Source organism: Alexandromys fortis, unplaced genomic scaffold (genome assembly GCF_014885135.2).
Source record: "Alexandromys fortis isolate MF-2015 unplaced genomic scaffold, M_Fortis_MF-2015_v1.1 scaffold_10, whole genome shotgun sequence".
In the NCBI taxonomy this organism is placed as follows: Eukaryota; Metazoa; Chordata; class Mammalia; order Rodentia; family Cricetidae; genus Alexandromys; species Alexandromys fortis.
In genome coordinates this window covers 20,148,977-20,176,331 of record NW_026067895.1, presented here as the reverse complement: position 1 = coordinate 20,176,331, position 27,355 = coordinate 20,148,977, and the positions used below count along the sequence as shown (strand labels likewise).

The 27,355-nt window shown below is 40.5% G+C and overlaps 1 protein-coding gene across 6 annotated transcripts in view; it reads left to right on the top strand.

Annotated features, from left to right (window-relative positions):
* The window catches only part of Cpeb3 (cytoplasmic polyadenylation element binding protein 3), a 182,936-nt gene that overhangs the window by 71,134 nt on the left and 84,447 nt on the right, over positions 1–27,355 (top strand). For 5 of the 6 annotated variants that reach the window (XM_050160791.1, XM_050160755.1, XM_050160771.1 and 2 more), the window contains exons 3-4: positions 1,832–1,991; positions 12,347–12,403. In XM_050160791.1, coding sequence (XP_050016748.1) covers positions 1,832–1,991; positions 12,347–12,403 — 217 coding nt within the window. The remainder of the gene's footprint in view (positions 1–1,831; positions 1,992–12,346; positions 12,404–27,355) is intronic. The other variant, XM_050160801.1, reaches the window with a different exon arrangement.

Below are 27,355 nucleotides of genomic sequence, written 5' to 3'. Positions count from 1 at the left end.
CTAGCTTCTGGGACACATACTTGACCAACTCCACCATCTCCAAAGCACTGGGCTTGGCAGCAAGTCCCTTTCCCCACTGACCATCTTGCTGGCTTTTCTTATAAAATATTAAGTATGTTTGAACTGGAGTCCAGGAGAGAGGAAGCACACTAGAAGAATCTAGTTTAACTTTGGATATCGGTCCTCATGGGCCATCCACTGTTCTTTAGAGATAGGGTTTCTCACTGACCTAGCACTCCCTGAGCAGGACAGCCTGGCTTGCGGTGAGCCCCAGGGATCTTCCCGTCTCTGTCTCCCCAGCACATGCCACATACCCTGTGCTTTTATGTAGGTTTGGGAGAGCTCAAGTCCTTGTGCCTGCAAGGCTAGCACTTTGCCAACTGAGCTATCTTTCCCAGCCCAGGAACTTGTATTTCAACCAGAATGACACGTGATTTGGACAGTTTGACTGATTTAAGGATCACTTCAATTTAGACAGATGAGACACCCTCCTAAATACGTTCTCTAATTTTCCTGATAGGTAGTCACCTAAACTCTTATCGCCTCCCCTGACTGGAACTCATTACCACCATGCCAGCAAGGTTATTTCATCAGTGATTACATGCAATATTATGTATGCTCCCGTAGAAATCATTGTTTACTATCCTGTGTGGATCGGGCCATCTTCTTTGGACAGAATTTCATACTCTTTAGGGTATTGGTTTTGAGTGTAGATCTGGGTTCTAATCCTTGCTAAACTCACTTTCCTTATATATACAATAGATGTGTTTTTACTCGCCTTGAAATATTGCACTAAAGATTAAATGGAAAAACAGTGACAACAAAATCAAAAACAACAGATTGCCTTGGCCAGATTCTTGAATGTCATCAGACAACCTTTTCTTTTAGGGGAAATGGAGGAGGGTCAGGGTCTTGCTGTGTAACCCAGGCTAGCCTCCTAACTGCTGGAATAATAGGACAAGTCCCACCATACTCTGTCAAATATCTGTTTGATAGACTGTTCTTTATTGTTTAACCTCCTCTTCATGATGAATTTTTATTTCTTGCTTTAAAAAATTACCAGGTGATGGCCTTTAATCCCAGCACTTGGGAGGCAGAGGCAGGTAGATCTCAGTGAGTTCAAGGCCAGCCTGGTCTGCAGAGCAAATTCCAGGACAGCCAGGACTGTTACACAGAGAAACCCTGTTTTGAAAAATAAAATAAAACAAAAAATTATTTTGTTGCATTAACTTTTTTATGGGTGTGTGTGTGCAAGTGCATGTCCCAGAATGCTTGTAGAGGTCAGAGGGAGGACAACACGTGGCCTGGGGGGCGTTAGTTCTCCACTTCCAGTTTTCTTGAGTTTATTTTTCTTTTTCCACATAAAAAAAACTTTCCATGTGTGAAATTTGATACTCATAAATATTAAAGTGATTTATTACAACTATTTTGAAATCATTGTCATGTTTTGCCTTTTATATTTTGAGGCAATGCCTATGTGTAGTTCAGACATTCCTGCACAGGTGAAGCTGCTGCTCCTGTCACCTCAGGCCTCTTTATACAACAACCTTCGATCTTTTCAGAAAAGTGATGCTGATTTTACACTAAGTTCTCGGTTGTTCTCTAGGAATGTGGGTACCTATATTATAGATGATCAGAAAAGGATGTGCTTTGATTATAGGTACTTCTATTGAAAATATTGGCTCTGTCTTGTTCTTAATAAAGAGTGAATGTGGTTTTAGAATTGCCTGTAACTTCCATTCATGTTGCCAGTCTACAGCAGGAAGGAGAACAAATGTTGATTTTATGAAGTAATTTTATATATTGTTTTGTTCTGTGTTTCTATTTTTAGGACCGGAGTAGGCCCTATGACACTTTTAACTTGCACTCCTTGGAGAACTCCTTAATGGATATGATAAGGACTGACCATGAGCCTCTGAAAGGTAAACACTACCCTCCCAGTGGCCCACCAATGAGTTTCGCTGATATAATGTGGAGGAATCATTTTGCAGGTTAGGAATATTCATATGTCCATTCTTGCTTGGTGTTTTAAGCAAAAATCAGCTTTTTAATAATTGTGATTTTTTGTTGTTTGTTTTTTTGTTCGTTTGTTTGTTTTGCTTCTGTAAAGCATTGTGGAATGTTTTTAAAGTTTTCTTTTTTAACCTGGGTTCAGCTACCTACAATAATCATAGCTGGTAACCTTAATCTGTTTATCTGGAAGAAGTACTTGTTGGGTAGCTGAGGTCATGGTTATAGCATGAAACCTGAAGCCACATTTTCTGGGCTTTGTACATTTGGAATCTTTAGCTGAATCTGCAGAATTCATTTAAGTCCAGGTATACCTCAAGAAAGTATGACATTTAGTAAATCAGTCTCCAAAACCCCTACAGGAGGCTTCATAGATATGGTTTCATTGTGTTAGAGGCCAACCCTTTCCTAGCATGGGAGCATCAGAGCACAGCTTATGTGCAGCCAGTGGCCCTTTGCACAGTGCGGGCTAAAGCACAGGAAGCTATCTGGAAGTATATGCATGTTTTGAGTTCATTATGAGGTAAACTGTTGCATGATCAACAATAGTAGGACTTAGAGAGCCCGTGTAAACTCATAATTACAGGTGGTTCTTTTTATAGATTATTTGACATTTTAGAGACTCAACAGTATTTTAACACTGTAATGCAAGTTACTGGTATGGAAATATCCACTCCATTTTGAGTTAGACCTTTAATTAAAAACTGAACAGTTTGTCACAGGGATGACCATCTTGAGTGAACTCTACATCTTCTGGAATTGTGAGGACTTGTTCCTCTCTGGCATTCACTAGACCCTTATCTAGGATGTGACCAACTGAATACCAGACATTTATTACCCCCCCCCCCCCAGAAATCCTTTTCACCATTTTCTTGTCATTCTCATCTTTTCCCTGCTTCTTTTCTTATTTTCCAGTGAAGTAGTAACAGTAGGCAATGGAGAAAATAAAGGCTCTGGGGAAAAGCTAGATTTTTAAGGCCTTCAGCAAAAGAAAAAAGCAAAGAAAAAAATGTTGTTATATTTAGTCACTTACCACATATTCTTCAGTTAAAGATTAGGTCCATGGTAATTTGAGGCCTGTTATACTTAGAGGTGAGAATGATGTAAAAAATGATACTCACAGATTGTTTTTAGACTCTTTTGAGGTTGCATTTATCGTTTTTCTCTACCATGGATAGCCTCTCCTGATTACCCTACCATTTAACTCCTGTTGTCTTTGTGTACCTTTTGTGTCTTGGGCTGTATTCTCTGCCTGCCCTCCCCCTGTCTCTCTCTCTCTCTCTCTCCTTCTCTCTCTCTCTCTTTCTTCTTGTCTCTCTCTTCCTTCTTTCTTTTTTCTGTGACAGGGTCTTGCTGTATAGTTCAGGCTGTCCTAGAACACATTCTATATCCCAGGCTGACCTTCGAACTCAAGGCAATTCTCTTGCCTCATTCTTGTGACTGCTAGGATTATAGGGTTACACCTTTGTATTCTTCTTTCAGTAAGAAATTAGGACAGGATTTTAGATTATAGTCTCTACATTAATTTTTAAGAATTTTATGTATAGTGGTAAAGCAGAAACTATTTGAGCTTCATTAAGTATAGCACTGGCATAGTAAGAGGGTAACCTCATTATGATGTAAATGCCTTTTCCATTTGTGGTGTTCTTTTAAAATTACAGGCCCCATTATCTCTGCAGACTTTTCTTCACTAGCAAATATTAGGTAAAAGCCTGCTTTATCATACATCCTAATGAGTTGGGAGACCTATAGTATATACTTTTTTATAATCTGAATATGGCTTCAACTTCCCAATTTGCCATATTGTACTGCATGATTTCCTATAAACAGACTACTTCCCTGAGGTCAGTGACATCACTATGTCCCTGTGGTCAATGACAGCACTTGCACCTTTAAGAAAATATTTTGACACTGGGCATGGTGGTGCACATCACAATCTCAGCTCTTGGGAAACAGAGGCAGGAGGATGATATAAGCTCAAGGCCAGCCTGAATTTATACATAACAAGTTCCTGGCCACACAGAGCTGTATAGTAAGACTTGTCTCAAAAAACCAAGAACAGGAACAAAGAAGGAAGCAGAGGAAAGAAGATGTGTGAGGTACTTTTCACTTTGAAAAAGTAAAGAAAATTGTCAGACTAAAGATTTGGCTATGAAGTTGAGCTGGAGAGAAAGCTCAGTCTTCAGGCTGGAGAGATAGCTCAGCCTTCAGGCTGCAGAGATAGCTCAGTCTGAGTACTTGTCTTGCACCATTATGGCCTGAACTCTTTTATGTCTAAAAGAGTTGGGCATATTAGTGTGTGCTCATAATCCCAGTGCTGGGGAGAGACAGGCAGACAGACCCTTGGCACTCACTGGCCAGTGGGCCTAGCCAGCTTATTAGTTCCAGGCCATGGGAGACGCCATCTCAAAAGCAAACAAAAAACTATAACCTCACCAAAAACATGTGGATGGTACCCGAGGAATGATAGCAGAGGTTGTCCTCTGTTGGATCTCCACATGTACACATATGTATCTGCACACATGAACATGCATATACATACAAGTAACTTAAAGCAAAGAAACATTATGATGGTTGTAGCCTTTAGTTTCTATTTTCTATAATAAATACCTATGTTTCTTGCTGATATTTATAATTTATTGATAGAACTTAAATTTAGACTTTCTAGTTTTCCTTTTTCCTAGGTGATGCTGTTGTAAGTTTTTCTTCACATAGTTTTTGCTTAGGGCACATTCATAGTGATGGCCTATGGTTCTAAAGATAGAAACATCAGGTGGGTTGAGGCATTAGGAGCTAGATGATACATTAGGGCATGTGCTTTGCCCTGTTCCATCTTGTTTTCTTTCCTTCCAGAGTATCCTCCTTAGATCCTCAGTCTTTTCCCTCTTCAATATGGAAACACTGTGGGGTGGGTGGGGTATGCGTGTCTTGAGACTTGAATAGAATTGGATTTTGGGGTACTGATTTGAACTGGTGTTATTTTTCTTAGAAACTGGCTTTCTTGAGAAAAGATCCCATATTTTGCTTACTATACAAAAAAGTTCAAATAATACATAATGAGTTAAAAAAGAAAGTTAAAAAGCATACAGTAGGCTCTATACATAGAAATAACATGGTTATTTAGCTGTCTTTATTAAGAACCTTCCAGACATTCTACACTTTCTATATAGGAGATGAAATTTCAAAATGCAGCCTTTCTAACTTTATAGTCAGCCCAAACTGGATTTTAGTTCTTTATCTGCCTCTAGTTGACTATTGAACTGGACCCATTGGCTTCTTTAAAGATAAAACATCTTATAAGACAGGCGGGAAGATGACATCCCTGGCACAGGGAACTGCAGATACCGCATGGGGTTTCCTAAGGAGGTGGATGTGGCTTATTTTTCGACTTCCGTAATAAATTAAGCCATATCAGTACAGATTTATTTCTTGCCCAATGTTGGCAGCAAATTGTCAGAGCTGTTTTTATTTTTCATAGATAAGTAGTGATTACTGAAGGAGAAACCATCACATGTGTAGGAGAAGGGAACTGTCCTAGGTTACTTGACTTTTTAACTGTTCTGTTGTTGTGAAGATACTCCATGAACAAGGCAACTTACAAAAGAAAGTATTTAACTGGGGACTTGCTTGCTGTTTCAGAGGGTGAGCCCATGACCACCATGACAGGCAAGCATGAAATAGGAGCAGTAGCTGAGCACTTGAATCTCAAGCTGGAGGTGGGGCTTGGGTAGAAGGGGAGGAGGGGAGAGAGAGGAGAAAGAGAGAGACAGGGTCTGGTGTGGGTGTTTGAAACCTCAGAGCACAGCCATAGGGACACACTTTTTCCAACAAGGCCACCTCCTAATCTTTTCTAAAGTAGTTCCATCAACTAGGTACCAACCATTCAAATATGACACAAATTACTTCATGATATACTTAAAATGGACATTGTGTATATTCACAGTGGTAGTCATATAGAAGATATCAGTATCTATTTAAGAAATATTTAGTGAAAAATCATTTTATTCAAGAATTCTTTTAAGTCAAAAAAAGAGAAAAGGCTAGAGTGAGAATATGAAGTTTAGGAAAAGACTTCTGATTCAGTAAATTAGACCTCACAGTTTTTTGTTGTGTTTGTGCTCATGCTGGGTCAGTCTAGCTGACGAATCACAGAGGAGTGGCTTGTGTGGGGTACACGTGTATGTAGCTCAGTCATAGAGCAATGTAGCCCAGTGGTAGAGCACTGGGGGATACACGTGTATGTAGCCCAGTGGTAGAGCACTGTGCGGAAGCCCTTGGTGGGAATCCCAGCACATGTAACCCGCAGGAAAAAGGAAAGGAAAAAAGTGCCTTCTGGTGCAGTGCTGGCTAACTCAGTTTGGCTGAAAGTGACAGAATAAAGGTCTTTTTGCCTTCCACTTTGTATATATATCCCCTTCTCACTTAAGAGATGCCTCATATTGATGAGACAGGAGGGTTTGAGACAAATATAAGATATAGAGTTGTGTGCCAGGCAGTGGTGGCACACTCCTTTAATCCCAGCACTTGGGAGGCAAAGGCAGGCGGATCTCTGTGAGTTCGAGGCCAGCCTGATCTACAAGAGCTAGTTCCAGGACAGGCTCCAAAGCTACAGAGAAACCCTGTCTCAAAAAACATATATATAGTTGTGAATATTCTTACTTTGTTTCTAAGCATGGGAATCCTTGAATTAGCAGAGGTAGGAGTGGTGGAAGGAACTAATCTCTGCTCAGATTCAACCCTCCTCCTAACTATATAGAGAGAAAGGATTTCTAGTGTTAGAAATAAGACTAGAGAAAGGAAAAAAAGAGTCATCACTCAGCTCTCTTTGTTTGAGACTGACTCCTGACTTGGAAACCTGTGGTCATCAGGCTTGACTGGTCAGTCACCCTCCCTACTAGAATAAATGAGGAAATAGCAGCCATATGCTTTGGACAGAGTAGCTGATTGATAGAAAGCAAGATCCCATCCTCAGGCAGCTAGACAACAACAGGAAGGGAAGGGCTTCCTCTATCCAGTGCATCCTCACTCTGACACCAGGGTGCTAGTCTGGCAGCCTGGGGATAGTGTCTGAACTGTTTCTGTAGATTGAATTTCCTCTTCCTTTGTCATTCATGGGACTGAGATTTGAAATATGAAAAGAGTCGGTGTTGGTTGAGAAGGGCCTGCATTTCAAAGATATACTGAAAAAGTCAGGAATTTTCTGGTAATAGTGCTTCAGCACATTTAAATTGACAGAAACTTGGAAGATATGAATGCCACCCTTTGCTTTATAGAGACACTTTTCGTATTTAAATGTAATATGACAGAGACACAAAATTGGTTCCCTTTAGGGAATTGTTGGGTCCCTTGTTTTTTTTTTTTTAAAAAAAGAAATGTATGTTCTTTACTCTTTTTTTTTTTTACATGATCCCTCCAGAAGAAAATAGGCTGTTTATTTTGTAGCTTGAATCATTGCTTAGTTTTATTTGTGTCAACTTCTTTCAACCTATGTCAGTTTGTCCTTTACAAAGTTAGTCAATTCTTAGCTTCACTTGTAGATCAATTTGCCAAGTGTCTCAGTTTGATTTCCAACTCCTAAAGTGAAGAAAGACAGAAGATCCTATGGACTGTTTGAGGCCAATTGAGTCACCAAGAAGTGATTGTTCTTATACATATTATTTCCAACCTTTTCTTCTCTGTGAGGCTTCCTTGTCCCCTAGGCTAATCCTGAACCCCTGTACTTGAGATCCTCCTTGTCTCACCTTCCTCTGTCTGTTACTTGCCCTGGTTTTCCCTGATTTAAGATACGGCATTTTCATCATCTAGTAGTTAGGAAAGAAGATTATACCTGGGTACTAACTTCTGAAATTCTAATTCAGTTAAGCTGCAACCTTACCCAAGGAAACAAGTGCAAAGGATTTAAGAATTTATGGTGGTTGTGATGTGATGGCAAATATGCCTGTGGCCCCAGTTGCTAAGAAGGGTTTGACTTGGAGCCCACAGGACAACAGCCTGACCCTCCCAGGAGAAGAAAAAAAAAAACCTTGACCAAAATTGTCCATTGACTTCAGTTCTGAGCTCACAGTTTTGCTCATTGGTTATTTGGAACAGATCTATAATACTATATGATAGTACTAGATTTTACCATTGCCTTAAAAGAAATTCAGGTTTTAAAAAATATTATTTATGTGCTTACGTAGAGTTCACAGCACAAATTGTAGGAGTCTGTTTTTCTTTTACTACCATGTCTTAGGGACTGAATTCAGGTCATTGGGCTTGATGGCAAATTTACTTTCTGAACCATCTCAGAGCTTCAAGATCTGCTGCCCTCTCCACCCTCTCTGTTGTTTTGGGACAGGGTCTTGCTGTGGAACCAAGCTGGTCTTAAACCCGAGATTCTTCTGCTCAGCCTTGCTATTACAGGTGTGTCCACCACACCTGACTTCACTCTTTCTCTAGGAGAGTATCTCTAACTTTTTAGAGAAAATAGGTAAAAGTTAAAAGACTATTTTCTTGAACAAAGCACTAGCATTCTCTTTGAAGCTGCTTAAGTTCCTGACTTTTTTTTTTTTAAGTGGGTGATTAGAAAAAGATATGTTATATGCTGAAGAACTGACTTTGGTACTAATTTCGAATGAATAAAAATCTAGTTTTTATTTTGGACACAGAAAAGTATGGGTTCATTTGGTATCTGAGATTTAAATACCTATCAGGTAGATTTTTAAATATGAATAAATAGAGTTTATGAAGTGTGATCTTTTTCAATTCTAAGTAAACAAACCTAACTCTATTCTCTACCCTCTGTCTCCATGCTCTCCTAACTCCTGTTATGTCCTGTGATGTTAGCAAAGTGGGGCAGTCTCAGCAAGACTAAGGATGCCTTCCAGCTTTTGAAACCTTATATTTTACACTATACCCGAACGATAGCTAGCTGACGAGAACACTTTAAAAATAGCAGACTCACGGACAGGTGACAGATGTCACCCTGGCAGCACCAGACTGCAGTAACAAAATCACCAGATGTCACACGCTTAGTCCTGTTTTCACAGCTGATTCAACAGCAGCATTTGTTGGACAAAAGCAAGCAAAAAGAAATGGCCTCCTGAATTTAGCATCAGGGTTTCTTCTGCTGCTACACACACTTTCTCTTTCCCCCAAATCCTGTAATAAGTATTAAAGTTTAGTGCACATTGCACTAAGAAAACATTTTAAAATGATCACAGTCTTAAGAAAGAAAGCTTCATGCATGCTGTCTTCAGTGATCTTATTTTTTCCATGTAGCTAATTTTTATTCAATGAAAATAGATTGCATTTATACTCTAAACACTACTTTTTCCAAGATATAAACTAAAAAGTCATATCTAACTTTACCAAAAACATTTATTTAATAGGAAACCTAGATTATATCCAGGTTATAGATTCTAGGGATCCAGTACTGACACAGAGCTCCTTATGAGACTTACGTTAATTTTTATCTAAAGACCCATTGGAAAAAAATTAGGGGGAAGACCAGGAAAGGTAAAAACTACTGTGGTTTTTTTTTTTTTCCCTAAGCAGCAGAGCCTTCTCCTGTAAGACCCTGTCCAAACTTTTTGCTCTGCTTCTTAAGGAAGACAGTTGCAAGTGACCAATGAGGCTAGAGGACAATAACTAGGAAGCAGCCTGCTTCTTCTCAAGTTCATCTTGACAAGGTGGAATGTCCTAGCTCTTCAAGAAAAAACTCACTCATGTCATGTAACTGTGCTTAAGTTCTGAGGCTAAATGGACAACATTTTACAAACATAGAAACCTTATCTGATGCAATGTCAGTGAAATGTGTAATTCTTTATTATAAAGTTAAATGAAGAGCAACTAAATGTGTGGTTACTCTATGTCCTTGACAACCTTTCTTTATTGTAACAATATTAAGGACCATTGGTCCCTTTTAAGAACTCATACTGTCCTTTGAATATTCATTGGTTAAAGATTGAAGAGAATCTGCTTTTCATGTTTTGTTTAAACAGGATCTCACTATGTAGCGCTGACTGGTCTAGAATTCACAGAAATGGCCTGTGCACCTGTCTCTGACTTTTTCATGTTATTGCTTATTTTTTTGAGATGGTTTCACTGTGCATCTCAGGCTGACCTTGATCTTGTGATTCTTTTGCCTCTGCCTCCTGTGTGTGGGTTATAGGTGTGTGCTGCCATCTAACTAAAGAGATTCTGTTTTCCTTAAGTTCTAATGGAAAATGAGTTGAAAGTCTTGATGGGATTTCAGTGTAGACTTTCCAGCAATTGGTGATTGTGGTTGATACCCTAGAATATGATGAAGCTAAATTAGAGGATATAACTTTTAGTCTTCGTGGATGTTAGTTTTAGATGTAAAGAACATTGATTTAATTAACTGAAACCATAATGTAATTCTCTTACTGAGTCAAGTCTTGCTAGTAACAAACTTTTGTGAAGTAGTTTTCATTAAGATGTAGGTAGGAGACAGCATCGTATATGGTGTAGACTATAAGGTAGGAGACAGCATCGTATATGGTGTTGACTATAATTCTCAGAGACTCTGAAGTGACCTAGGAAGTAGAAATGCATAATAAGACATGTGGGACATGCCCACAAGTGTAGTTATGTTAAATATGTCTTCTAAACAAGGGGATACTTTTAAACTCCTAGTAATTAGCTTGTAGCTAATATGAAAACAGTTTTTCTACAGAAATCATATATTCAAGAATGTTTTATTATTCTTTGACAGTTTCATTGATTTTTTTCCCTATTTACACACACACACACACACACACAAAGTTGTAAAGTTGAGTGAGGACTTTGGTTTTATTCATTATGTTATCTAGGTTTTCCATGATCTTGAGCTTGGCAATGATGTTTGCCTTCAGTTCAGTTCCCAGTAGCAGTTTAATACCAAATAAAAACTGGGTTCTTTTCAATTACATATAGAGCTGCATTTGTTGTAGGAAAAAAATCAGAAACCTTTACCTATGGTTTTCTCTGTACTGTTCTCCCCCAAATATGATGACATTTATTTAAGCAGTGGCTATAAAGTAAAATGAACATTTTTAGGGCTGTAGGGGTATCTCAGTGGTAAAACATTTGTCTTAAAATTGCCATTTTACTGTGAATTTCATGATAACTCTCAAAGTAGCTAAATATTAAAAGTTTACAGAGTCATACATAGATGGGTTTAATTTTAATTTTTTGATACATCTATCATCTTTGTCTCTAATGATGAAAAAAGCAGCAAATTATTGCATCTTTCATTCTATACCCCTGTGTCTTTCCTTCTGGACTTCTGAGTCTCGCTCTGTCTACCTCCCCAACGCCCCCCCCATGTATATATCTTTCAGTCTTTATTCCAAAGGGCCATTAGTTGAAACATCTGATTCTATTTATTATCTTATAGATCAAGGGTTCAAACTTTGCAAAGGACTATAGAATTTTAGGGTTTACAGGACACAGGCCTCTGTTGACTCTTTGCTTTTGTTCTGTTTTCCAGCCCATTAAAAATGTAAAAATGGTTTTTAACCTCAGAGGTATACAAAAAATAGGAAGTCAACCAGTATGAGCAGAAATTTCAATTCCCATATTATTCATAGAAATGAACACATTTGTCACAAGGTCATACGAGTGTTAGCGGTGAAGCCAGACATGGTAGTGCGTGCTTCTAATGCCAGTTCTTGAGGGAGGCAAAGACAGGCAGGATCTCTGTGAGTTAGGAACCAGCCTGGTCTACATGGTGAGCTATACATCGGCTAGGGCCACATAGTCATGAAAGAAAACAACGTCCCCCCATACAACCATACCGGTGAAAGAAAAGGAGTGGTAGGGCAACTTACAAACTCCTAAATTTTTAGATCAGTCTTTCCCTTACCATATTTGCATAAAATTTGCCATCTTTCTTCATTTTGCTACTCTGGTAATTATGTTGCATTTTTTGAAACATTATGAAACTGTATCTTTTTATTCTCTCTAAACTTCATGTGATATACTTCTCTAAATTTCTTTTTTATGCCTTAATTTGAAGGGCATAAATAAATGATCATTTAAATAAAATGCTTATCCAGGAAATAGACTTATTTAAATTTTAATATGTGAGATGTACAAATTTCAGACTATAATGGAAGCTTCTTTTTGTTTGGTTGTATTTTGTGTTGAGATTTTGACTTTGTTTTAAGACTTTTCATGTCTGTGTTTTATGAATTGATTTTAAAGTTGTTGTAAATGCTTTGGCCTTGATAGCACTGCTATAAAATTTGTAGTATTTTGTAATGTGTATATTTTATAGTGTATTTGAAATAATTATATTGAACCATGTTTTTGTGTGTATGTGTGCTTAAGATAAAATTGCTTTATTTTCTAGGACGCATGGGAATAAATTTTCATCATCCAGGAACCGATAACATTATGGCACTTAACAGTAAGTCTTCCTATGAGATACTCTATAAAAAGTATCAGTTAGGTTTACAAGATACAGTTTTTGGTTAATTATATTTTCACTGTTTCAGAGTGAAATTACTATATTAGCAGCATCAGCATTACTTGGGTACTTACTAAAAACAAAACAAAAAAAAAAACTCAGGGTCTCCTAAAGACCTACCTGTAGAGTGAGAAACTTTAAGGACGGGTTACAGAAATTTGCGTATTATCAGTCATATAGGTGATTCTGAGTAAGCAAAAGCATGAAAACTCACCTCTCCAAACCCTCTTCGACGGAATGCAATCCTGTGACCTAACTCTGGCCACTGCCTTTGTTTGTAAACAGAGCTTTAAATTAGTAGCAGGAAATATTTCCCAGCTCCCATTCTGTGCCACTAGGTGAAATAATGAAAGAAGGAGGCATAGGGCAAGAGAAAGAGTAGGGCAGAAAACGTGAGTGAATAACTTAACTAATTGTACATAACTCATAATTTTCCCATTATTGTAAAGTAGCCCATAGATGTTTCAAGATGGATATTCAGGGCTTTTCCACTTATGAAATTTGTATACTATAGATGCTAGCAGCTTTGCTGATCAGAAGTGGTTTTGTCAGTATAATTATGGGGTTACATTCTAGAACCACAAAAAAAAAAAATTATTAACCAGAATGTTGGTGATTTGCTCAATGCTTTGGAGAGTCAGGTGGTGACACGCACCCGTAAATCCCAGCACTTGGGAGATAAAGACAGAGCAGGATCAGGAGCTCAAGATTACATCTCTATGTAGAGAACTTGAGGCAGCTTAGGCTATTTGAGCCTAAGCTATAAGAGCACTATGCCTGAATATTTCATATTACCCATTACCCACAACATGGTAAATATTTATATAAACGTGTATATTTGTAGGTTAGAAAAAGGTTAAGGAGGCTACAGCAGAGTTCAGGAGTTACAGCAATCCTTACTGGAGGCAGAAGCAGAGAGCAAAAGATAGAAGCAGTCCTTGCCATAGAGACAATAGAAGGGACCCAGTTAAACTGCTAGAGGCACACAGAGTCTCTAGGTTGAGCCAAGACTGCAGAGGTTAGGTGTGAGACTGTAAAGGCATAAGAAAGGAGCACTCGGAGTCAGAGGCAGATGGATCTCTGTGAGTTAGAGACCAACCTGGTCTACATAGTGAGTTCCAGGACAGTCGGGATTATACAGAGAAACCCTGACTCGAAAGAAGAAAGAGGAGAGAGAGAGAGAGAGAGAGAGAGAGAGAGAGAGAGAGAGCAACCAGACAGAATATATTGAGCTACTCAGCACATAGTGAGTGGTAGCTTTAAAAGAATGGCTGTTAGCAAGCCAACAACAGCACACTGAGCATGAGNGAGGGGAGGGGAGGGGAGAGGAGAGGAGATAGGAGCGATGGGATGCAGTTATACAATGGGGTTATAGCTGAAATGAAGCCCCAGGAACAGCCAAGAGTTCTCAGCCTGTGGGTCCCATAGTGCACACTGGACGTTCAGATGACAGGCCTGTGTCTGTTGTTACCACACCGTTAGGTGTCCTCCTCTTTATGGAATCTAGGTGAAGGAGTTTCACTCCTTGTTCTGGTATGTTCTATATATTCTTGGGCCTGGTTTCTCTGATTCAGTTTTACTATGTCAGTATGCTCACACGTTCCCAAACTTCTTTATCATTTTTGCTTTGGGGAGAGTAAGTTGCTTGTCGATTCGTGTGCTGGGTGGTGTTGGACAGATGTGGTATCTATGTGTACAGAGAGGTGCAAAATCACCCTGCTTCATGTTAGCACTCAAAATGGATTCCAGTGCTGCTTGTAAAGTGAAAATCGTCTCCGGGCGAGGCACAACCTGAAAACTTGTGCAGAAAACAAAAGCCCTGAGCCATCTACCCAGGTTCTTGCCCCTCCGGCATGTATAGACCAGAGTCAGCTTGCTGCTCCAGTATGTATAGACCAGGATCAGCTTGCTCCTCCAGCCTGTATAGACCAGGGTCAGCTTGCCTCTCCAGCATGTATAGACCAGGGTCAGCTTGCCTCTCCAGCATGTATAGACCAGGGTCAGCTTGCCTCGCCAGCGTGTATAGACCAGGGTCAGCTTGCCCCTCCAGTGTGTATAGATCAAACAACTTCACAAGAGAAGCTACACAGAAATCATCTCTTGTCAGGAGGCCTACACAAGCTGTTGACTCTCAGAATTTAGTTTTCTTCTGTCAAGCAAGTGATCCCAATTTCTGACCTCTTACCCTCTCAGGGCTGCAGGCCAATCCTTGGTCCACATGGGGGACACAGTGAGTAAACGCAGAGCTGTGCGTGTTAATCCCCTTTCTTCTTGAGTAAGGGTTTTGAAATACCACTAGACTTAAGGCAGACTTTAGATTCTCTAAAATAGACACTAAAATATTAATAATCTAAAATATTACATATTTCCTTGGATCTGACGCACAGCACTTACCCTAAGTACTGCTTGGTGACACAAGCCCTGATCTGTGCTATGCATGTTTCCTGTTTGGAGGGCCTTGACAATACAAATTCCAAAGTATGCACCTCTCATTTCCTATTTCAGAAAGTATATTGAGATTAGGCTGGGGGGGGGGGCAGGCAGGCGGGGAGGGGGGCTGACCACGGAAGAGTAGTGTGAGAGCACTGTCTGCCTGAAGCAGTGTCTGGAAATGACCTAATTTGACATGATGTGAATTATCCTCTGCAAGAGGGAGAGGATGCAATTTGTTAATTTCTGTGTAGAAAATGAAAGTAAAAGACATCTTCTCTTCAAAAGGTTTTGATTATCTTTGGTTTATAAAATAAGAGCTCATTTATGAGATTTGCACTCTGTACATGTGGCTTAAATCCCCCTTTTAGCATTAATTGCATCTCTTAGAGAAAGGAGGCTGATTAGGTAATATTCAAAAAAGTGTTTTATTGTGTGAATAATGTGTGTGGAGGTGGGGAAGTGTATGCATGCCAGGGCATAGGCGTGGAGGTCAGAAGGCCATTTTGCCAGTATCTGTGTCACACATTGATGGGCTATGTAGATAGTTGGGATTTGAAGGCAGACAAGAGCTTCAGTCTTCATGTGCTTCTCTGGGTGTTCCGGGGCTGACAAATCCAGTCGGCTCCTCAAAATAAACCATTCAAAAAACAGCAACCAGAGTGTGGCGTTTGCACTGCTTATAGTCAGTTCTCTTTCAAAGTCATCTTGACGTGGTCACAATCCACTGCTGTACTGCATGTGGTATGACACACTGAGCCCATACCACCTAGTGACATGGATGTAACATGTGAAGGCATGTTTGTGTGTATAGTATTTATGTAGGGACCAGGTTGGCTTAGAAGTTGAGATTCTCCCACCTCCACCTACCAAATGGTGGTATTTCACCCATGTGCCACCACCATACATAGCTCCATAATTTCTTCCCTTTGTATCCCACACATCAAATGAACCAGACTTGGTTTCTTTGGGACAGTCTGGCAAGCTCAGGCCAGCCTCAGACTCACTGGCCCCACTGGTAACACTCCCACCAGGGCTGGCATTGCAGACGTGCACCCCATTCCCAACAGCACATAGGCACTTTTTGTCTCCTTCTGTTTTCCCTTATCATTTGTCAACCCCAAGTTGTCGTCCTAGGAAGGTCAATTCTTCCTCTCCCTCAGCTTTATATAGGAATGACTGGAATAAAATTAAAGATCACTAAAATTTATGGTGGTGCACACCTTTAACCCTAGCACTCAGGAGGCAGAGGCAAGCAAATCCCTGAGATGAGTTCCAGGACAGCTAGAACTACATAGAAAGATCCTGTCTCCAAAACAAAACAAAACAAAGCTCTCTAAATTTAATAATTCAAAATTTTTGGTCTTTGAAAGGGACAAAATACAAATTTAACTATATTTTTAAATAAGAAAGGGAGTGGCTAAGTAAACAAAGAAGTGATTTGGTGTATGGTGCACACCTGTAGTCCCAGCACTTGGGAGGCAGAGGCGGAAGGAAAGCAGGTTGAAGATCAGCCTGGGCCCACAGTGAGACTGTTGAAAAGTGGGGTGGAGGAACTGTGTGAACGGAGTTCCTCCTTTCTTGCTCTGAACAATCCGTGACTCTGAACTCTGCACAGAGCCACCATTCACAGTGTCCCTCTCTCATTCCTTGGTTCACCCAAACCTGGCTTTCCTCTGGAGATATAACTATACGCTGTCAGCTCTCTTACCTGGATGGGAAGGAAGGTGCCAGAGTGAGCATCCACCCCTGTCAGAGCATGTATGTGGACCAGTTCCCTGGGGTTTGCTGCCCGCCCGAGTGCATGTCTCCCAGTTTCTCTTTTGTTTGTTTTGTTTTCCTTTTTTGGGACAGGGTTTCTCTGTGTAGCCCTGACTGTTGACCAGGCTGGCCTCGAACACAGAGATAGACCTGCCTGTGCCTCCCAAGTGCTGGGATTAAAGGTGTGTGCACCACTGTCTCCAGCTCCTAGTAACATTTAACCATGGGAATCCCCTGCTGGTGTCATCTAGAAGACAGGAAATGAGCTCAGGAGAGAAGCAAAGGACAGCAGTTAATGGAAATCAAGGAATTGGCAGTGAGTCTATAAGCACTTAGGGTATGGGGAGATTGGCAATATTTGTATAAATCCAGAATCAATGTGTGTGTGTGTGTGTGTGTGAGGCAGAGGCAGGCAGATCTCTGTGAGTTCGAGACCAGCCTGGTCTACAAGAGCTAGTTCCAGGACAGGCTCCAAAACCACAGAGAAACCCTGTCTCGAAAAACAAAAAAAACAAACAAACAACAACAAAAAAAGACCCGGTTCATTTCCAGCACCCATATCGGTCAACTCATAGCTACTTGTAACTCTAGCTCCAGGGGGATCCAATGCTGTCTTCTGGCCTCTGAGGATACCTGGACATGTGTGACATTCACTCACACAGACACAGATATAAAAAATAATGTAAAAAAACCTTCAGGTGTGGGGGTTTGAAACAGGGCTTCTCTGTGTAGCCCTAGCCACCCTGGAACTTGCTGTGTAGACTAGGGTGGCCTTGAACTCAAGAGATTCACCTGCCTCTTCCTCTTTAGTGCTGGGATTAAAGGTGTGTGCCACCACTGCTGGCTAAAATAAATAAGTATTTAAGACTATAACCCTAGTAAGAATTAGTGGGCTGGATCCTGAGACACCGCTGAGAAAGAAATTAATTCCTTCAGTGTTGTAGAATATAAAAGGATGGATTGTAGAAGGAGCCCTCAATCATCAGCAAGACCCATGCCTTGTGGGTCTTTACAAAGTAGTTTGAAAACAGTGTGCTCTTTCCTCTAGGATGGGTAATATTTCCCATTGTTGTAATAGTTGTCCACTGAGTCTTCGTCTTTATATTTACTCCAACAACACTGTAAGTTTGCATAATACGTCTTCCCCTGCCAGAGGAGGGAGACCTCTGAGAGCGCTCTGACTTCCTACATGGTAGGATTTGTTTCAGGCAGGGTATTTTGGTTTTTTTTTTTTTTTTTTTTGATGCTCATAGTAGCTTGTGGTTTTGCTTTTGTACATTTACTTTAGCAGTTGTGGTTTTTTGTAGGATTGTTGTCTGACTTGGTGATCTTCCCTCCATCACACTGATTCTCAGAAAAGTGCCTCCATAACTGGTCCAAGTCAACCAAGTTAAGGTCAAATTCATGTTCGAAACCAGGATGCTCAGTGTCAGCTTAAGAGGTGCCGCTGCTGAGGGATGGCAGTGTCTGGGGGTCACTTCTTCCAAGCTTTATAACCTTAGGGCCTCAGTTTGACACCTGTTTGTCTCTGGTTTCTTCAGCTGTCAAGTGGAGCTAATGATCATGACAATGGCTGTTACACAGCACAGTGACTGGCTTGTAGGTAAAGTGTACGTGAGCTGCCCCTGCCTCTGGTTCCTGCTTCAGTTTTATTTTTAAGATTCATATTTTTCAATTTATTAATTTTTAATACTTTTAAGATTAAAATATAATTGCAGTATTTATTCTCTTCCCTTTCCTCTCTCCAGCCACTGCTATATCCCACTCTCAAATTGACATCCTCTATTTCTTTACTATTATTATATATAGTTATTTATTAATATATTATTGTTCTTCATGTGTATATAGATTCAAGTGTTAACCTCTTTGTATAGGATAACCACTCTGGGGCTTTGTCCCTGGAAGAGGCTAATTCTGCCTCTCTCCACAGTCATTAGCTCCCTGTACCTCACCAGGAGTGGGACCCTGTGAGATTTTCTTCCTTTCTTGTTAATATGTCTGTAGTACTGTTGTTGTTCAGGTCTTGTTTAGGCAGCCATCACTAGGATGAATTGGCTCACAGCAGACTTCCTGGGATTCAGGTTCCTATGATCTTTCTGCCTCCTCTTTCACAATGTTCCCTGGCATGGATGCAAGAGCTGTGCTGCAGTTGCATTCATTTGGCTTGGGATCCCCACATCTTGCTCAGTGGTGGTTTTCTGGGATGGTCTCCACGCGCTGTGAAGAGATCCTGCTTCAGTTTTATAGCTGCCTGTTAAAGGTCTCCCTTGGTGTGCATGTTAGAGTTCCAAAATAGGAGCTTATATTATATTGATTACTTTTTTGAGGCCTCTGTACTTAGGCTGGCCTTGAATTTGCCATGATCCTCCTGCTTCTGAGTCATTCTGCCTGGATTTTTGTTTGTTCTGTTTATGTTCTTTGAGGTATAGGATCTTATTATGTAACTCAGGCTGACCTTGAACTCCCAACGTTCAGTTTTGCTGCCTTGGCCTCTGGATAGATGTTCGTTTCTTATTTTTCTTTTTCCTTTTGGATTTTGGAAACAGGGTTTACCTGTGTAGCTTTGGAGCCTGTCCTGGAACTCGCTTTGTAGAACAGGCTGGCCTTTGTAGAACTCACAAAGATCTGCCTGCCTCTACCTCCGTGCACCACTACTGCCTGACTTTTTTTCTCTTTTTGCTTGATGGCTGGTATTATAGGCATGTGCCCTGCATTTAAGTTTTCACTGTCATTTTACTCTGGTATCTCCAAGTTGTGATTAGTGTTTGAAGTCAGAAGTAAGTGCCGACCCCAGCAGGAACGTGATTCTTTTTCCACACTCCTCATCACAATACCCAGGCAGCTAGAAACTGAAGAGTCCTAGAGGAAAACCTGGACACTTTGAAAACTTAAAAGTTAATGTCTTAAAAGGGAGTGGGGAGCTGGGGGAGAGTGATGCATAAGGCGCTTGAAACACTGGGTTTTTATCGCTCAGTACTTTAATAATAGACAATACAATAACCAAAAAGACCTTGAGCTGTTTGAGAAGTTCCAGAGTCATTCATTGACCATTGAAAATCCTGTACATAGCCGTGCACTGGGCCACTTGGAACCTTAGCGAAAGCTGTCCTCTATGTGTCTCCTCTTAGCTAATGTCTTGACATATTTCGGAATGCCTTCCTGTATTTGTGTTGGAACTGAGAGCTGACGGTGCATTTGCTGAATCAAAAGGGAAAACATGAACAATATTGGTGTGGCCGTTTGTGTTGGGCAGACTCCGGGGTGGCTGCTTTGGCTTCTCATCTCCTTCCTTGTCAGACTTTGCTGAGTATGAGCTCCTTGGGGAGGCTCAGCTGAGAGGAAGTGGCCAGAGGGAACTGAGCACATGATGCATTTGTGCCAGAATAGAAAGAAAGCCAGCTTTGCTAGAGTTCCTAATGGAATTTTTCAAAAATGGAAGAACACATTGTTGTTATTTTTTGCTTACTGTGAGTGGTATAAGTAAAAAAAAATAGTTTTTGTTTTGTTGAGACAATGTCTTGCTATATAGCTTTGGCCAGCTTGTAACTTATTGTATGTATAGCCCAGGTTGGCCTCAAACTTGTGGTAGTTCCCCTGCCTCAGCCTCCCAAGTGATAGGATTACAGACTTGAGTGACCATACCTGAGTCTAAGAAAATAACCTTTTGTGTTTGTGGGATTGTGTGTTTTTGCACAACATGGGTATCTTCACCAGTCTCCTCACAGATTTTGAGGTAGGGTTTCTCACTGAACATGGAGCTCAACAATTCCTATAGACTGCCTGGACCAGTGAGCTTCAATGGTCCTCCTTCTCCTCCCTCTTCCTATCCCCCCTTCCCTGTTACCAAAGCGACAGAGTTATAGACACACCTGACTCTTATATGGGTCCTGGGACTGAACTAAGGTCCTCTTGCTTGTATGGCAAGCACTTGTAGGGAGCAGGGAGCGAGTCATCTCTCCAGCCCTGTTTTGTTTTTATAGACAAAGGTTTGGTGGAGTTTTTCATTAGGACCATGATCGGCTCTGTTCTGCCAGCCACTTTACAATAACCAAAAAGAGGCTTAATATTAATTATAAATGGTTAGCCAATAGCCCAGGCTTGTTACTAGCTAACACAACTTAAATTAACCCATTTATGTTACCCTACTTTCTACCATGTGCCATTACTTCTCTTTCATCTGGTTTCCTCTCTGTGTCTGGCTGGTGACTCCACCCCTCTTCTCAGTGTCCTCAGTCTGGCTCTCCTATTCAGCTATAGGCCAGCATGCTTCTTTAGTAAACCAATCACAGAGACATATTCATCCAGTGTAAGGGACTATATTACACAGTTTCATATAGCCTAAGCTGGTCTTGAACTCGCTTTGTAGCTGACGCTGGTCTTAAACTTGATAATTCTCCTGTCTCTACCTCCAGAGTGGTGGTCTTCTGGTCATGCAGCATCACACCCAGAAAAGAAAATAATTTCATTATATCTATTTGTTTATTTTGAGACAGGGTTTGCCTTGTAGCCCTGGCTGACCTGGGAACTCACAAAGCTCCACCTGTTTCTGCTTTCTGAGTATTAGGATTAAAGGCCTGAGTTACCACACCCAGCAGAAAATAATTTCAGAGGGAAATACCATAGTGAACCTTTCTGAAGTTCACAAACCAAAGTAATTCTGAGATTTTGAAAATTTTGTAAACAAAATCTTTATTGCTTTTCTTTCTAAATCTGAGCAGACTTAGGAATTAAAATACAGGTGTGATATGAGTATATTAAAAACAATGAATAATTAAAATGGTTAGAGAGATATATGATGTTTAACACGCATTTGAAATAGGTTTGGGTAGATCCTCTAAAACAACATTGTAAGGGGCCTGAGAGTTTCTTTTTTATGCTGCCAAGTTGGGGATCTAATAAAGGTATTTTAATATGGAATCGGGCACAAGGGTGGAGAGGAGAGACTGGAAGCGCGGCTGTAGGCTTCTCTAAGGGTCTTTTCAAACGGATCAACTAGCATTAAGTTTTGTGGGCGAGCCTGGCAGTGGTGGCACACACCTTTAATCACAGCACTTGGAAGACAGAGGCAGGTGGATCTCTGTGAGTTGAAGTCAGCTTGGTCTACAGAGCGAGTTCTTAGACAGTCAGGGCTACACAGAGAAACCCTGTCTTGATAAAAAAACAAAACAAAACATGAAGCTGTGTGGGCCATGACCAAGATGACAAGGTGGAACCAGTAGCAGAGCTTCCTGCCTCCAGGTTTGAAGGTGCTTTGCTTTAAATACTTAGTTAAGAGTGACACCCCCCCCCTTTAGTGTTTTAGGACAAGCATACACGTTCAGTACCTCTATTAAAATGAGTTTTCTTTTATTACTGGATGACCCCTATCTATTCTTTTTTCTGGAAGTTGTCTGGTCTACATAACTTGGTATTGAGCATTGTAAATAAGTTTGAAATTGTCTTGAGATTTTAATGGATTTTAGAAGAGACTCCTTGTGTGTATAAAATCCGTCAAGTAACAGGAGATGATTTTCTTCTGCACAGTAGACACAGGAACCAGCTAGTTTCTTATTGTTCCCTTTGGACTTCCTGTTTGCGTTCTCCCCTTATGTAAGCAGTATAGCCTAGACTTCCTGTTTGTAGTATTCACCACACGTGTAATTAACTTCAAACCTAAAAAATCTCAGAGCTTAATCTGTAAACATTTCAGATTTCAAAGAAGGCTCTCACGGTGCCAATTATAGCTCAGTGAAGAACAACAGAAAAGCATCGTGTAGCTGTAGTGGAGGCTCAGCGGTACAGCAGGAGCCCAGCATGAGCAAACCTGGTCTGATTCCCGGGACTGCAAGAGAGAAAGTGTATTTGTGCCTCTGTGCACATTACATAAAGAAATTCAACCCTGTTGCTTATATTGATGACTGAAAAGAAAATGCTTATTTTTGTCATAGGTATAATGTTTATAGTAGACATTTGCAGACTAGTATGTGATGTTTTGATACGTATATACATTGTGTAATAATTCAGAATAATTAGCATATTCATCACTTCACGTGTTTATCATTCCTTTTTGATGAAAATGATAAAAATTCTGGCTATTCTGAGGGCTGATAGCAAAGACCTGTAATTCCAGACACTCAAAAGGCTGAGGAAGGAGGAAAGTTCAAGCCAAGGTGGGCTGGCTACAGAGCAAGTTCAAGACCACCCTGTATTGGTAGGAGGGGAAGAGAGTAAAACTCAGCCACATAGGCCTGAGTTTGATCTCTGCCAGCCACACAAAAAGCCAGGTCCAGTAGTATGCACTTGTACTCCAGTGCCAGGGAAGTGGAGATAGTGGGATCCTTGTAGCTTACTGGGTAACCAGCCTCTTCTAATTGGCGAGCCCCAGACCAATGAGAACACTGTCTCAGGAAACAGTGGTGGATGATACTTGAATGGGAGCATCTAAGGTGGTAGGTACTCTGTGCTCCACAAAACCCAGATAGGGTGGAAAGCAACTGAGGAAGACACCTGAAGTCAACCTCTAGTTTCTACACATGTACACACACAACAACACTTGCAAGCACACATGAACACATGCACACATATGTGCAAATTGATTAAGATGTATAAAAGTTCTTATTTAACTGTTCTGAAAAGAAGACATGCCTATAGAAATTAAAAACAGAACAAAACTCATTATTATTTATCCCTCGGGAATTGCAAATCCAAACCACAAGGAGGTGGTACTTCATTTCTGTTGGAATGCCTTTCACCAAAAAGATAGCACTGGGCACCCGTCCCCATCCTGCCAGAGCTCATCATTTACTGTTAGTCATCAGTAGTACAACTCTAGTATGGGTGCTCTTCTTAAACAATTAACACCCAGCAGTCAAACGCCTGGGTGTATATCCAAATTACACCTTCATGCCCATGTTCATTAAAGTACTGTTCACAGTAGCCAGGTATCCATCAAAGGATGGGTGGGGTTTTATACATAGTAGAATGCTACTCAGCTAAAAAGTAATGAAATCCTGAGGCCGGTGAGCTGACTCAGCAAGTAAAGCCACTCATTGCCAAGCCTGGCAATCTGAGTTCAGTGCCTGGATCTGCATGGTGGAAGGGGAACCAGTTCCCTCAAATTGCCCTAGGGCATGTGCGCACACATTCATACACATACAACGAATAATATAAATGAAATCTTGTCATTAACAGCACCATGGGTGAACCAGAAAAACATGTTCAGGGAAGTAAGTCACAGAAAAATGCTGCAAGAGCTTGCCATCTGCAGTGTGTAATTATAATATCGGTGTTTCTACTTTCTGTGTCTATCTCAGCAAAGAGGAGACTAGCTTTCATTCAGGATAGGAGCCAGGCCAGGTATGGGGCAAAATGAGCAGCTTCTTGTGGCTGGAGCTGTTCCTAAACTCCCCCAAAAAGTTATTTTTACTAGCGTTTTTCTAAGAAGGAACCCTTGTTTCTATATGAGAGATGCCTCACTAGTAGGCGGGGACTTGAGGACTGGCCAAAGGGTCCAGCATCGGTGCTGTGCACTCCCAAACATATCAGTATCCTTGTGTTTGTCTACTCTTCTCTCTGTAATTCTCTACATTATTTTGGGGCTTGTTCATCAAAAATTGCAGATTTATCTAAAGTTTGAAGAGCTCTCATAAGGTTTCTTGGCATAGTGTCTGGAGAAGATGGTTTGCTAAAAACAGATGCTCTGATTTTGGTTTGTCTTTAAGACAGGGTTTAGCACCATAACCCAGCCTGGTTTGGAACTCTTTTGATTCTCCTGCCTCAGCTTAATGGTGGGACAAAAATATGTGCCACTACACTGGATCAAATGCTAGGTATTTTAATGCCTTTCTCTGAAATAAGCAAATTCTCAGGCCAATTGGATGCTGAACCAATCAGATAAAGTTCAGTCCCTGGTCATGATAAGTCATCAGTAGACAATCCTGTTTTCATCAGCAGGTATTAAAGAATTCTGTCCTACAGAATTCTCCTCATAAGGCATCTCAGCAATGCTAGTACTGTTACTCATTACTGTTATTTTTGAGGTTTATAAAGAGATGAAAAGATCTTCCTGACAAAGATGGATTAGAATCAGAGAAATGGGAAAGGAGTTTAAAATACCCAGGTAAGGGCTGGAGAGATGGCTCAGCGGTTCAGAGCATTGCCTGCTCTTCCAAAGGTCCCGAGTTCAATTCCCAGCAACCACATGGTGGCTCACAACCATCTGTAATGAGGTCTGGTACCCTCTTCTGGCCTGCAGGCATACATGTAGACAGAATACTATATACAATAAATAAACATTTTAAAAAATACCCAGGTAATTTATAATAATGTGTGAATGTAACAGATAAAGCTGTGCTATTTCTGTCTGCTATATTCATGTTATTTACGGAGATACTTATCTTCTCTGTTATTTGCCTGGTTTGAGAATCATTGGATTGAAAGTATTTCAGCCACTGTAACAACAAACAAATAAGAGGAACATTTGGGGACAAACCTCACCCTCTTGCTCTTTGCAAATTTACAATCTAATGAAGGGAATGGGAATTTTTTGATCTTAAACTTAAGATCTTATGTAGAATTTTTCTATGACTCATTTCTGGTAGAAGCTAAAAGACAACATTAGATGTTCGAATGTGTGTGTGTGTGTGTGTGTGTGTGTGTGTGTGTGTGTGTGTGTTCATTCAAGTGAACAAAGATTATATGCAAGGCCTCATACATGCTAGAATAGGCATAGTCTACCACCAGCTATGTCTCCAGTCCATTGATTAGAGTTTAATGCGTTGCCTATTCAAATGGTGATTTAAGCCAGCTGTGGTGGTACATATCTTTAATCCTAGCTCTCTGGAGGTAGAGGCAGGGTGATCTCTGAGTTTGAGACCAGCCTGGTTTATGTATGGAGTTCTAGGAAAGCCAGGGCTACACAGTGAGACCTTGTCTCCAAAAATAAATAAATTGTTGGATGCTGGAGAGAGTGCACCAGTTACAAACACACATTGCTCTTGCTTATAGGGGCCCAAGTTCTAGTCCCAGCACCCACCACGTTAGGTGGTTCACAGCTGCCTGGCTCCAGGAGGACCTGAGCCTCTAGCATTTGAGAGCACCAAACACATTTACACACACACAGTTAAAAAAATTCTTGCCAATTAAGGACACCACATTTGCTGACCTGAGGATGTAGATCAGTTGGTTCCTAGCATACTGATGACCTGGGTGTGATTGCCTATAATCCTAGATTTCATGAAGGCAAAGCAGGAGGATCAGAAGTTCTAGGTTCCTCCACTACATGGGTTTGAGTCCAGCTATGGCTACATGAGGCTCTGTTTCAAAATTTAAAAATAAAAATTGTTTGCAAGTCTTGCTTTGGTCTTTGAGATACCGTAGACTGGTCCTGGAGATTGCTGAGTTCTTCATCCTCCTACCATCACCTTCCAGATGCTGGGATCACAGGCTTGTGTGTATACCCAATACCTAGGAAGGTTTGCTTTTTGTATATTTGTTTGAGACAGGATTAGAAGGGAGGTAATCAAGTAGCAGTCTGCCCTGTGGTGATTTTGGTGTGTATGTTAAACAGCTTCAAATAAAACATGACAAATATATTTGTTTACTGGCTACAAAATTAATTCAAGAAACCCAAATGTTAATGTAGCGTACATACATTCATGCAAGCAAAACACTCATCATACATGTAAAATAATTTTTTAAAAAGAATTGTGATGGGGCTGGAGAGATGGCTCAGAGGTTCAGAGCATTGCCTGCTCTTCCAAAGGTCCTGAGTTCAATTCCCAGCAACCACATGGTGGCTCACAACCATCTGTAATGGGGTCTGGTGCCCTCTTCTGGCCTGCAGGCATACACACAGACAGAATATTGTTTGCATAATAAATAAATAAATAAATAAATAAAAAGAATTGTGATAATTAAGAATTAAGTTCAGGAACCAGATATAGTGGAGAATGCTTTTAATCCTAGCACTCAGTACGTGAAGGCAGGTGTCTCTTGTGAGTTCCAGGACAGCCCACACTACATAGAGAAACCCTATATCCAAAATCTAATATTGAAATAAAGTTCAAAGATCCAAAAAAAAAAAAACCAAAAAAAAAAATCCTCCCCAGTAAATCCAGAACTGATAAAAGTGGTAAGAGAAGTAGCTGGATAAAATCAACAAGCAGAGCATCAGGAAGCAGATGCAGGGGGACCTGAGTTCCAGGACAGTCTGGTCTATATAGCAAGTTCCGAGGCTACATAGTGAGGCTGTCTAAAACACAAGACAAACCTCAAATACTGGAATCAACTTAACCAAGGAAATGAAAGGCTTCAATAATAAAAACTTTAAAACACAGAAGCCCTCTCTTTAGGGAAAGGCTCTTGCTATGCAAACCTAGTGACTTGAGTTGACTGTCTGGATATATAGAAATGCATACAACTCCAGAGTGATCCTCTCACTTCTGCCTGTGCACTGTGGCACCCACTGCCACACAGTAATAATGTAGAAATCATAAAGGAAGTGGTTGACGATAGAAACTCATCTATTAAGTCTGTTCATGGACTGGCTGACTTAATATTGTGAAAATGACTATTACCAACATGATCTACAGACTCAATAAAGTCATCATAGGAATTCCAATGGCATTTTTCCCAGAACAAGAGAAAAATTATGAAATTCTGAGCACAAAAGAAATGAATTATAAAGAGAGCAATGCTGTAGGTACCGCAATATTCGGTCTC